The 12,651-nt window shown below is 45.7% G+C and overlaps 1 protein-coding gene across 1 annotated transcript in view; it reads left to right on the forward strand.

Annotated features, from left to right (window-relative positions):
* Positions 1-12,651, forward strand: part of LOC138979016 (phosphatidylinositol 4,5-bisphosphate 3-kinase catalytic subunit delta isoform-like) — a 164,418-nt gene that overhangs the window by 68,263 nt on the left and 83,504 nt on the right. Inside the window, exons 10-11 of the mRNA XM_070351832.1 lie at positions 4,070-4,270; positions 11,383-11,512. Coding sequence (XP_070207933.1) covers positions 4,070-4,270; positions 11,383-11,512 — 331 coding nt within the window. The remainder of the gene's footprint in view (positions 1-4,069; positions 4,271-11,382; positions 11,513-12,651) is intronic.

Consider the following 12,651-nt stretch of genomic DNA (forward strand, 5'->3'; position numbering starts at 1 on the left):
AGGCTAAAACCCCGAAGCCCTAAGGCCGGCTGTTGTTTCAAAAACCCAGCGTCCTATAACGGCTGTGAAAGAAACAATCTCACCTGAGCTGAGGACGTAGGCCGCTTAGGCTGAGTCCGCTAGGTATAGCCTGCTTAGGAGCGGCCTGCTTTTGCTGCTTTCAAATTGAAGCTCAAAAGAAGGGAACCGCTGTTCTCTGTTGGTCTCAATCCCCTGCTTCTGGCATGAGAGGCCAGGCTGCCGGAGAGAGACCGTCCACCAAGGATGACGAACTGAGAATGTTCCTTGTCGACTCCTCAGAAAACCGGGAGTGGGCAAGAAACAAGTCCCTTCCGCACGAGACCGCATGGAAATAGCGCAGAGAGGACAGCCTCATCTGTGCCTCGTTCACCCTTGTAAGTGTGGAGAGGAGTGAGACACTTCCTCCGCGTCCTGCCCTTTACTAAGGGGAAAGGGCGCCAAGGAATCTGCCAGAGCGCGAGAAAGCGCCCGCAGGAGAGTCTCGGAAATGGAACTGAGTTCCAAAAGTTGTCAGCCCCCTTCCTCAGAGAATAGGAGATTCTGCCCATAGAACGGCAGAACCGAATCCTTCCTCAACGGCTTCGTAAGAAGCGAAAGAAGTTCCGGCGTGACCGAAAAACGGTGCACGCGGACGGGGAAAGGCCAACAGGCAGCTACGAGACGACCTTGGCCAAGGCAACTTCCTCTGGTCCGCTAAGGGCACGAAGGAGGAAGCCTGCGCAGGAGCGGCAAGGCATTCCGATGCCAGCTCCGAAGCTGAACCCTGAGGAACCAGCAACGAAACCGACGCCGGAGGCCACCCCCTGTCGAAGAGGGGGGCTCGGCGAAAAGGCAAAAAGGCGAAAAGCTACTAAGGGCGATTCTTCAAACCAGAAGTAGCTGCTTCCTCTTTGCCGACCGAAGTCCTTCCTGTTGGCAATCGATTGTGCTCATTCCCTAACTGAGAGGAGGATGAGAGGAATCAAAACCAAGGAAAGTGGGAGAGAGGAGCTCGCGGCCACCACCGGAGTGTGTGGATGCTGCTGTCCCAACAGAGGCAAGAAGCCTGTATGCCCATAGGGCAAGCCTTGTTCGAAATTCACCGGCGACCAAACGGAAGCAGCGGGAACTGAACCGGAAAATCCGGGAGGAGCCGGAAGTGCGGCAGCAACAGCAGCGCTATACCAAAGCTGGTGCACTACCCGCTTGACCTACCCTCCTGCCAAGGCCGGAAGCGAAGCTGCCGGAAATGGCTGCCGTGCAAAGGGCAAAGCTCAAACCGGAAAGGGCCATGGGCTGCCCACACCCCGATGAACTAACATTTCCAGCTGGAGCCGGAAGAGAAGCTGTCGCGGACGACTGCTTACGTATAGCGCAGCTCAAGCCGGATGGGATCATTATTTGTCCACCTTCCAACGAGGCACTACTTCCGTGAACCGGAAGTGCCGCTGTCGCGTACGACTGCCGACGTAAGGCAAGGCTCGAACCGGACGTGACAGTAGCCTGTGCACTAACCAGTGAACCTACACTTCCGGTCGGAACCGGAAGAACAGCTGTCGCGGGCGACCGCTGTCATAGGACAAGGCTCAAGCCAGACGTGACAGTAGTCTGTGCACTAGCAAGTGAACCTCTACTTCCGGCCGGAGCTGGAAGCGGCTGCCGCGAACGACTGCTGACGTAAATTCGGAAGCTGGCCAGAGCCGCCGAAGGCAGCTGCTCCTCGTACACGGACCCGAAGTCCGAAACGCCACCTGAAGGGGACGGCTCATAGCCAAAAGAACCCGACAAATGACGCTGCGAGGGAAGGCCGTAAGCCGAACGCCCATCCTGTTGGCCATCGATGAAACTCGCACCCCTGACTAAGAGGAAGATGAGAGTCACCAACGACCGAAGGCAGCTGAAGAGAGGAGCTAGCGGCCACCACCGAAGTGGGTGGCTGCTGCTGTCCCAACAGAGGCAAAAAGCCTGTATGCCCAGGAGAACCACCGTATTCGAAATTCACCGGCGACACAACGGAAGCAGCGGGAACCGAACCGGAAAAGCCGGGAGGAGCAGGGAGTGCAGACGCAACAGCAGAACTATGCCATAGCTGGTGCTGAGGAGTCTGCAAGCCACAACCCGGAAGCCCTAGGCCGGAACCGGAAGTGACAGATGACTGTGCACGACCCGTTTGACCTACATTTCCTGCCCAGGCAGGAAGAGCAGCTGCCGGAAACGGCTGCTGTAGCAGGGCAGGGCTCGAACCGGAAGGGACCATGGGCTGTCCGCAAACCAGTGAACCAACACTTCCGGCCGGAGCCGGAAGCGAAGCTGCCGCGGACGGCTGCTTACGTAATTCGTAGCTCAAACCGGCAGGGACCATGGTCTGTCCGCTGTCCAGTGAACCACTACTTCCGGCCGGAGCCGGAAGGGAAGCTGCCGCGGACGGCTGCTTACGTAATTCGTAGCTCAAACCGGCAGGGACCATGGTCTGTCCGCTGTCCAGTGAACCACTACTTCCGGCCGGAGCCGGAAGGGAAGCTGCCGCGGACGGCTGCTTACGTAATTCGTAGCTCAAACCGGCAGGGACCATGGTCTGTCCGCTGTCCAGTGAACCACTACTTCCGGCCGGAGCCGGAAGTGCAGCTGCCGCGGACGGCTGCTGCGAGCACATACCTTGTGACGACCGTATCCCAAAAGGGACCTGCTCAGGTGCACTCCCGCAAGCGGTAGCCACCGAGCGCCGGCCGAGAAGAGAAACGCCTCCCTGTTCACCGCCTCCAGCACCAACGCCGAAGCCAGCAGGCTGGACAGGTGATCCGGAAACAACAGGAACACAGGAAGCCAACGACCGAGGGTCGCACACCCCCGGGAGGGAGGCAGAGCTGGAAACAGGGTCCGTCCGCGCCATCTCAATTTCTGGAAGCAAAGAGGACAAAAGGCTAGCCACAAGAGTGCCAGCCTCCGGCACAGGCGCCGGGTTCGAAACGGACGTGGTAGCGGTCAAGCCCGCCGCACGCGAGCCAGACGAAGTTTCCTCCGGCGCCGAAATGGGCACCGAAAAAACGAAGTTAGTCTTCGGGTCAGAAACGTGAACCGTGGGGTTCCTAGCCGAAGAAGTAGAAGCCGAGGACTTAGGTTTGCCAGGGCCTTTGCCCTTACTCTCGGCCTTAGCCGCTCGCTTTTTCTCACTATCAGACATGCTGTCACGCGAGAAAACAAACTACTGAAAATACACAAGTCTCTAGGACGTTAAAACTTCAGCAGAATAAACTAGCACAAAGTACAAGTTACAAGCAGGTAATAGTGCTACTGGTCGACGCTAAAAGTCCGAGCACGGACCCAAACTAACCAGCAAAAAACACCACGTGTAAGCGAAAAATGGCGACCAAAATGGCGGCCACAGCAACAAACTACCGAGCAAAATTCACAAGTCCGCGGACGAGAAAATTCTCAGCAGAATGGCAAAGCAAACAACAACAAAATGGAACAATCTCACCGCTAGAAACAGCTATGAGCAGACGGGGAGCCGAGGCTGGTGGGTGTCAAGCAGACAGCAAACAACAGCCTAGGAGCGAAATCAAGCACGACCTGTCTCTCTGGCTGAAAGATGTCGAATGAGGGTGTCTCGTATTGGGTACGAGATCTGTGGCGTGATGCACGCTACGGGAGGCAACCCAGGGTAGCAAGCTTGCTACTTTTTTGCTTGGGTTGCTTCCCTTATACTATAGACGGGATAGCGTTTTTTCAGTCTACCTAGCATCTCGACTGCGTCAATGCTAATATGTGACTCGGAGTAAGAATATGTAATTTAATTTTTGTTATTTGATCTCAGTGCGTGATCATCATATTTTCATAGAATGTATCCGCCTATTGACAAGTCGAGATTGCATGCATACAGTGGATACTATGAGATTCTTGCATTTATTTTTCCTGATCAAAGTCTGTGCACGTGACATCACATTCGTCTGTTAATTGTTCAAGACAATCACTCCAAGAGGTGCTGATTCTTTTCTGCCAAACTTCTGGTGATGGGTTTTGTATTATGCGTGTTCATTCAAGTGGTCGCGCTTTGGATATACACTTGCAGATCAAGATGTTTGCCGGCCTGTACCATGGGAACGAGGCACTGTGTGAGGTGCAGGAAACAGATGAACTGCCAGTGCAGGAAGGAAGTTGTAACATGAAGGTTGAGCTTACCTTTCCTATCATTGTGGCTGACGTTCCTCGATCTGCTCGGCTCTGCTTTGCTGTCTGTGCAGCTGCAACCACCAAGAAGAAAACCAGCCGGGTTAGTTTTTTTGTTTGTTAGCTTACTTTCTTTCTTTGTTTTGGACACTCATAGATTATATGAAACGAGCTGCTGATTTTCACAGTAATTTGTAGGCATAGAGACAACAAAGCTTTACTTTTAACTAGACAGACATGGGACTGGTCCGATTTTTATCGGAATTCCGATATTTTCCTTAGCTCACAGACCATTCTTGAGATCGATGCAAATTCGTTGAGAAAAAAGGGGGGGGGGGGGGGAGTTGGTATGAACCGTTCAGCTGAAGCTGTCTGCGTCTGAAGTCAGTGCATTCGCACCCCAGCACTCGCGTGAACCCATAGGTGGTGGTATGAACCGTTCAGCTGAAGCTGTCTGCGACTGAAGTCAGTGCATTCGCACCCCAGCACTCGCGTGAACCCATAGCAGTATCATGGGTCGCGTTTGATTGGCTGTTGATCTCCGACGATTATTGCCGAGGCTTAATTATTCACCGATGGTTGTTTTGATTGGCTCCCGATCTCCAAACACCGTAGCATCATGGCGTCTGGATTCCATATTGTTTTGTCGGCTGTGGAAGCTCTTACGATCGACGACCAAAGTGTGAAAAACAAGTGGAAAGCCAACTGGCTGTCAGAAGAAGTGACTGTCACTATCAACAAGAAAGGCGCCAGCTCATTGGCGACAGTATCGCCAAAATATCCATTCCCGGTCAGGCCGTGTGCACGTGGTGCGACAACGGCCACTGCGTGGTGAAATACGGACTTAGTGGAAAAAAGGTGTTGGTTCGTCACATTGAAAGCAAGAAGCACAGAGGGCTCTTGGAAGCACGTCTCTCTCTCTCTCTCTCTCTCTCTCTCTCTTTCCCTCTGCTCTAAAATCTAGAGAATCACTTTTAAACCAGCTTTTAAACATTTTAAATTAGGGAAGCTAAAATAAGAGGACTGGGGTCGGCGTGTATGTTGGGTGCTTTACGTCCCTCGTTACCCCCCAGCTCCTCAAACACCCAAACAATGATAGGAAATTGTATAGGTTATGGGGTGTCCTAAACTAGGGGTTACTTGAAGTAACATGTTAGATGTTTTTATGAGGACACACAGAAATTGATAGGTCCTTAGTTTGTTTTTAACGTATAGGCGGTGCGCTCTCACCCCCGTCGCGCAAATAACCTAAAAAGGTTCCAAGCGGCGTAAAATTCCTGATTCCTGATTGATTCCTCCATCCTGTCAGCGCTGAGCCGGTGACCCGCAGTTGCTGGTAGGCCTGAATAAGGAAAATTAACACCTCAACTCAAGGCAAAACAACCGATTTATAGATTAGAACCTTTTTTTTTTGGGTGGGGGGGTGGGGGGGGAGAGGAGGTGCACTCTGTTCAGACATTGTAGCAGCTTTGATGAGTTATCTTGATTGCTTTTTGGCTCACGTAAGTGTAGCCTATGCGATCGTAACTTTGTCTGTCTGTGCGTGTGTATGTCTGTGGTAGAAACTTTAACATTTGAAGACGTCACATTATGGCGTAAGAGGGTTAGACGTCACGCGAAGGAATTACTGAAAGTCTCGGTCATTGTCATTTTGAGCGAGCCGAGACTAGTTGGCAGTCGTGTCCCTGTAAGTTACAGGCTACATGCAGACAGACAGATCTAGATCTATAGTGTCTCGCTTTCTTGCACAGTGTCACCTATGCTTACTGTGTGTGTGTGTATGTGTGACGGAGTGATTGAGTTTGTGTTACTGTTTGTCGATTTCTTACGTGAGCCTTGAAGGCTTCGCCTCTTGTTTTCTACATTGTCATTATCATGTGATTACAGGCACCTGTGGATGTGAAGCAAAATGTTTTGTTTAAAATGCTAAAACATATTATTCTTGTGGTTTTTATAGCTTTTTAAAAAGGCATGATCTATTTTTTTGCTATCAGGAGAGGCCCCAAAATGGCCTTTATAATTCTAAAATTCATTTTCCGTCAGGGGGGCTTCGCCCCCCTGAACCCCCCACCGGGGCGTTGCCCCTGGACCCCACTTTTTGAACATTTGCTGGTCTCATGCCTGACTAGAGCAGGACTGGTATTCAAGAAAGCTCTTTAGTGCCACTTGGCCGCATGGTGGCGCTCTTTGAGCTGTAAGTCGTGCTAATCGGCATTCACGAAAGCCCGTTGTGACCCGCCAAAGTCACGTGACGCCTTCACAGTTACAGGACCTACCCCTCGTCTCTACAATCGCTAACACCGTGTTATCTTCGTGATTCAGTCAAGATGGCGGCCTTCACGATGTTGGAATATGCCGAGAGAAGAAATCTGAGAAGAAACCGTATTTTCCGGGATCGCATTCATCCTTTGGATAAATATGACGATGTAGATTTGTACAGAAAGGTTTAGTTTTTTTTCCCGTCTCTCTTCCTTTGTTTTTTTAAGCGGGGAGCATCCTTCTTCATATTTTTTTTTAAATCAAATGTTTACATGTTTAAGTTATCAAACTTTATCAATAAATTAATATTATGGTAATCCAAAAAAACAAAACAAAAACCCATTCCTGCCTAAAAAATTTTTTTTTGGAATCAATTTGCTATTATAACGTACTCTTTTGCACATGAAGAAAATAAACAAAAATAAACAAATGCCAAAGAGTAAAAAAATTACGGACAGATGGAGATTTGAACTCGACTCAATCGCGCATCAGGCGAATATGAGAACCGTTCGGCCACGGCATCAGTTGATAAAAATGGACACTGTAATGCATTAAAGAAGACGCTAGCACATTTTCACCACAAGCCGGTATGATCAAGCATCGGTTGAAATCTTTCGCGAGCGGTATCTCGTATTTGTCCGCGTTTCGCTGTCAGTCCAGTTAGCACTTCGCTTCCTCTTCCCCTCCATCTCTTCCTCGTGTGCCTGCGCTTTCGCTTGTCCGATGGATGTTCCGTACATGCCGACTGAAGTAAATGTAATGCACACGTGTTCGTTCGCGGAATAAAAGCAATGAAGGCGGATAAGACCTACTGCACGTGCGCACTGAACAGGAAGTGAGGGAAACCCCGTGGTTTATAAATGGACAACCTTGTTAGCTAACAGCGTTCGGAGGGGAACTCGTGAATGCCAGTTAAAATCGGAAGTTAAAGCGTAGTAGCTAAAACGGCTTCAGAATCTGAAACCACCTCAAATTCCTTTTCTTCTTGAATACCACTCCTGGGGTGGGATTTCTTCCGTCCCTGACGGATTTCCATCCCAGGAAGAATTTGAAGAATTTTGGCATTTTTTTTTTTTGTACCTTTTTTTGTTAATACCTGGCAGCTGTTGTTTACATAGAGCTTAAACAATGACGACAACTCGTTGATTACTGGAAAATAAACCACGAGTGAATTACCAAGCGGCTGCAAATACCCACTCGTGGTTTATTTTCCAGTAATCAACGAGTTGTCGTCATTGTTTAAGCTATTTATACAACGAACAACACGGGTCGAACATGCAGTCATGCAGACGACATTTTGTACGCAATTTCATTTCAGCCTAATCACTCAGAGTGTCAAATGCGCGTCATTCAAATAGTCCCTATTCTTTTACTTTATTCTTAGTCTCCGACTCGTCGGCATTATACTTGTCTGGTCTAAATATCGGACCCCATTGCTACGATTAAAACACAATAGCGTTTATATAGCTATTCTGACATTACAATCTGTGTTAAAATCATGTTTTTGTCAGCAACAAGGACCAGAATGGTCCATGTCGTTGATAGCAGACGACGGTTCCCTTTCCGCATGAAGCCACGGAAATAACCGAACATTGAAAAACCCACGGACATGTATTACGGAGAAAACTCGGGATAACCGGATGTTTAGCATTACGTCAATATGCTAGGAATCATATGACGTCATGACGTATCGTGCTTGCCTACGTAGATTGTATTATTATGTTCGAAAGTCTGACTTCTGTTGTGAATTCGCGTGGTGAAGACTGCGGTAAATCTGTAGATGATAAGAGAACAAGGATTGTCTCAGAAGAAACGACTAAATGTTTCAGACCGGTAACTTCATTTCAACATTGCACTATATAATGGACGTTCTATGTGACAGGAGAGTTTGCTGATTTTGTGTTAAACATTGGAGAGATCGTCTGCTAGAATCAGAGATAGGTCGCTTCAGATTGCAGCTTCTGGAAATTTGCAAGGTTTGTTGCCTGTTAAAGAACTGGATTTTACACGTACAGTAAGCAACAACAAAAACACACACAAAGCAAATGGCATCGTCTGTCGACTAGTCACAGAAACAAACCTGGCGAGGTATGCGTGTACTTCATACACGTCAGCCATTGTTGTTACAGTTTTGAGTCAACGTTGTACGTATTCTTCCGCAACAGGGTCCAATCGTCTGGGTTTCAAATGTTCTAAAAATAAATTCTAGTGTTGATTATTTTTTAGCCCTCTTTATTCTTATTTTGAATAATCCACGTGTGATTTTTGGTGTAATCAAAGTAGTTCGTTCTAATTTCTCACTTGTCTAAAAATAATCAACTAGATTTAATCCACCCCTCGGTTGCATTGCAGGAGTTGTATAAACTCCGTTCTGTGAACAGAAGGTCAACTACCTTTCACCAATACCAAATCGAGTGACATTGACATGTAGGGAGCAGCAATGTCATGTCATCCTGGCGAATGTGGCATCTTAGTTGCTATCTATTTGAAAAGTCTGCTCACCCACATCTTTATATACCCCTCTTGCAGGGATTCAGAGACCTTCAGTGGTGTGGTAGAAAAAATGTGCATTCCTGATCTGTGAACCAATGGTATTTACCTTCTGATACATTGAGTTCTTTAGAAAGTTTGCAAGGGAAACACACTTAATTTAAACATATTTCTCTTTTCATTCAAGCTATGATTCAACAATAATTTTAGAATATAACTCCTTAAATGATGAATTGAAATGCAGCATCAGAAGACTGTGTATAGCATTAGCAAGGGATATAACTCTGGCGGTTTTTGTTTTTGTCTAAACCTTCTTTTCTAACCTGAGCAGTTAGCCCTTTTGAAGGTGTTTGATTGAAACTTGTTTCTCATTTGGTTCAAGCTATGGTTCAACAATTATTATTTTGAGAATATACCACCTGCAATGATAAAATCATAAGCTACAAGTAAAAATGTGTAGTACAAGGTAGGTGACTGTTATTTTCTGTGTTTACTTTGTTTGCATGGCGATTTTCCTTTAATGCAGTAAACATTTGTTTTAAACAAAGACAAAACTAGGTAATGAAATCAAATACCTTCAACTTTACAAGATTTTTTAATTATGTGCATCTCCAATTTTAAGTTTTTGTTTAAGCTGCTTCTAAAGCCCTTCTTGAAATTTGTTTACCACTTGTTTTTGTAGACCCCCTAGCAAGAGTGATGCAACCAAACACCTTCAAGTATAGAGGTTTTTGATTTTGTGCATTCATCCCCCCCCCCCCTACCAAAAAAAAAAAAAAAAGGTGTGCTGTTTTCAGTTTTCAAGCCAGGAGAGGCTCAAATAGCAACTCTTGAATTGCTAAAAATTCACTTTCAGCTGGTTAGTTACAAATACCTTCAAGTTTACACGATTTTTTACTTTTGTGCATCTCCAAATTTAAGATTTTGTCTAAGCTCATAGGGGCTTCTAAAAACCCTTCTTGAAATGTGTTTACTACCGTATTTGACGGACTACAAGCCGCGACTTTTGTTAAAAAAAAATCGCATTGCGGCTTATAGAAAGATGCGGCTAAAACGTTACCTAAACTTGAATAGCATTCACCTAATGGAAGTCGCCGCGGATTTTCATTTCGCTCGATTAGCGATTACCGGTACTTTATTAGCTCTCTACTCAAGACTCGGCGCTTTTCTCTTTCTTTCGCGAATCTTCGTTTGTCAACAAGTCGTCGTGACAAGATAGCGAACAGAGAAACACCGGATGTATCAGGATCTCGCGCGCGCGAGATTTCGTTTTTTTGTGTCTCGCGATAGTTGGAGGAGCGAGAGCCGCCATGTTGTGTTTTCGTCTGCTCGAAATGTGCGCAAAAGTCGTAAATCATCCAAAAAAAGCTTATTCCGGGCGGGACTACATGTGTGTGTTGGTTACAAATTGTGTGTGTGTGATATTTTTCTTCAAATTTTTCACTTTTCTTCTTTGTTTCACTTGTTTATTCTCGGAGCCGATTTCGCCAAATACCGTACTTTGGTTTGCCTGGTTGTTTTGATTGATTGACACGATCTGATTATATTTTTTTCGACGGTGGCTAATATAGTGACGCGGCCTATACGTGGCTCGTCCCAATTTTTTTTTCAAAAGTCGGGGGTGCGGCTTATTAAACAGTGCGTCTTGTAATCCGTCAAATACGGTACTTGTTTTTGTAGACCCCCTAGCAAGAGTGATACAACCAAACATCTTTAAGTATAGAGGTTTTTGATTTTGTGCATTCTCCACCCCCCTCCCCTATTTGTTGTTGTTTGTTTGCTGTTATCAGTTTTAAAGCCAGCAGAGGCTCAAATAGCCCCCTCATGAAATGCTAAAATTAATTTTTTGCTGGTCAGTTACAAAAACCTTCAAGTTTACATGATGTATATATTATGCATCTCCAAAAAGCTTGTTTGTTCTAAAATTTAAAGTCAGGAGAGGCCAGCTAAACCCTCCCTAAAATGCTAAAATTCATTTTCGGCGGGGGGGCAGCCCCCCAGCAAGGGCGCTGCCCCTGCACCCCGCCGGAGCCTTAGCGGCCCCTGGACCCCGGCCTTCCAAAATGTTCAGTCCTGGCAACATTTTGGGCTCCCACCCATGCTAGAGCCATAATGTTTCATGGTAATCAGTAACAAAATGGCTTGATTCAGCCCCACAGATTATCATTTTCACAACTGTTTGCTGAGATAGAGAGATCAGAACGTCACAGCTGTTTTTGTATGCATGTCGGAAAACTGGTTTATAATGTACTTTGGATTAGTTATGCTTGTTTTAATGTGCAGTTTTACAGTAATCATAGTAAATGTGCAGTTATACAGTAATCTGACAGATTTAACACCTTGAAATTCACAAAATTCATTTATATTTGTTGTGCTTTTTGCTGTAGTATCTCATGTAAGACGATGTGTACGTGCATGTGCGCATGTGTGCGTGTGTGTGTGTATGTGTGTGTGTATGTGAAGCAGGATTTCAACCGGGTTGCATGGGTGAACATGCAAGTCTACGACTTCAAGGGGCGTCTTCCTCGAGGAAACCAAGTGTTGCCCATGTGGCAGTATGAAGCACTTTTGCTGGACGAGCCTTGTTATCCCATTGGTTAGTCTTTCTTTCACAATCTTTCTTTTTGTGCAGAGTTCATTCTGAAGTACAGTGTTATGATCACTGAGGTCTTGAGGTGTACAAAGGCATGTCCCAAGATGTAAAATATAATCCAGATGGAGATCCTTTTAAACAGCACCACACAATTACAATCTTTAATTCACACAGGTTGAAAAATGGTCTCAGAGGGTAGAACTACATCTTTTGGGAACAATATATGTTATTTGTATTTTTGACCAAAATATGACATTTTACACTGATGGACGCGGTCGACTTTAACAATGACTGTCTCGACCTGTGGAAAATGTCATATTTTGGTCAAAAATACAAAATAATAATTAACCTGGTTACTGATGTGTCCACTTTTGTTTAAATAACAGTTATGTATAATTGATAGATTTTAGTCAGAACTCCACACAAACATGCACTCTTTTTTTGTTTTGGCTAGTTTATTCTGGGATAATTTCTTAGGATAGAATAACTAAATGAATTGATTGAGGATCAAGTTTGGGGCAATTATAGTAGACAAAATCAACGTTATCCAGACCTGGGAACCAAAATACGACAAGAAAAATTCCCAGACTACTTTTCTTCCCTGTCATTCCTGTATATTTACTGTTCCACTGTTTATTATATGATTAAAAATAACTGGATATTTCTGCACAGTTCATCAATGATTACAGCTTTTGTCATTAAACATTGAAAGAAGCATTGGTTTTAAATGTATTGGTAAACTTAATTAACGGTGCAACGGTTGCGTGGGAAGCATGTTTCAATCATCGATGTTCAGATGTTGGTAGGAGTAAACTAATTTTTCTGAAAATATGCCAAGTTTGTTTGAGAATGCTCCAAGTACAAAACACAGTATCTCAGGTCTGGTTATCTTGCACATTATGTTATGACAGCAACTAGTTTTGAATCATATACAATGGAACCCTCCTTTTAAGACTCCTGACAAATCTGAGAAAATCAGGTCTGAATAAAAAGGGAGTCCATCACCCGAGTCGTCCGTCCGTCCGTCCGTCCGGACGTCCGTCCGGAAAACTTTAACGTTGGATATTTCTTGGACACTATTCAGTCTATCAGTACCAAATTTGGCAAGATGGTGTATGATGACAAGGCCCCAAAAAACATAC

Source organism: Littorina saxatilis, linkage group LG10 (genome assembly GCF_037325665.1).
Source record: "Littorina saxatilis isolate snail1 linkage group LG10, US_GU_Lsax_2.0, whole genome shotgun sequence".
Taxonomy (NCBI): Eukaryota; Metazoa; Mollusca; class Gastropoda; order Littorinimorpha; family Littorinidae; genus Littorina; species Littorina saxatilis.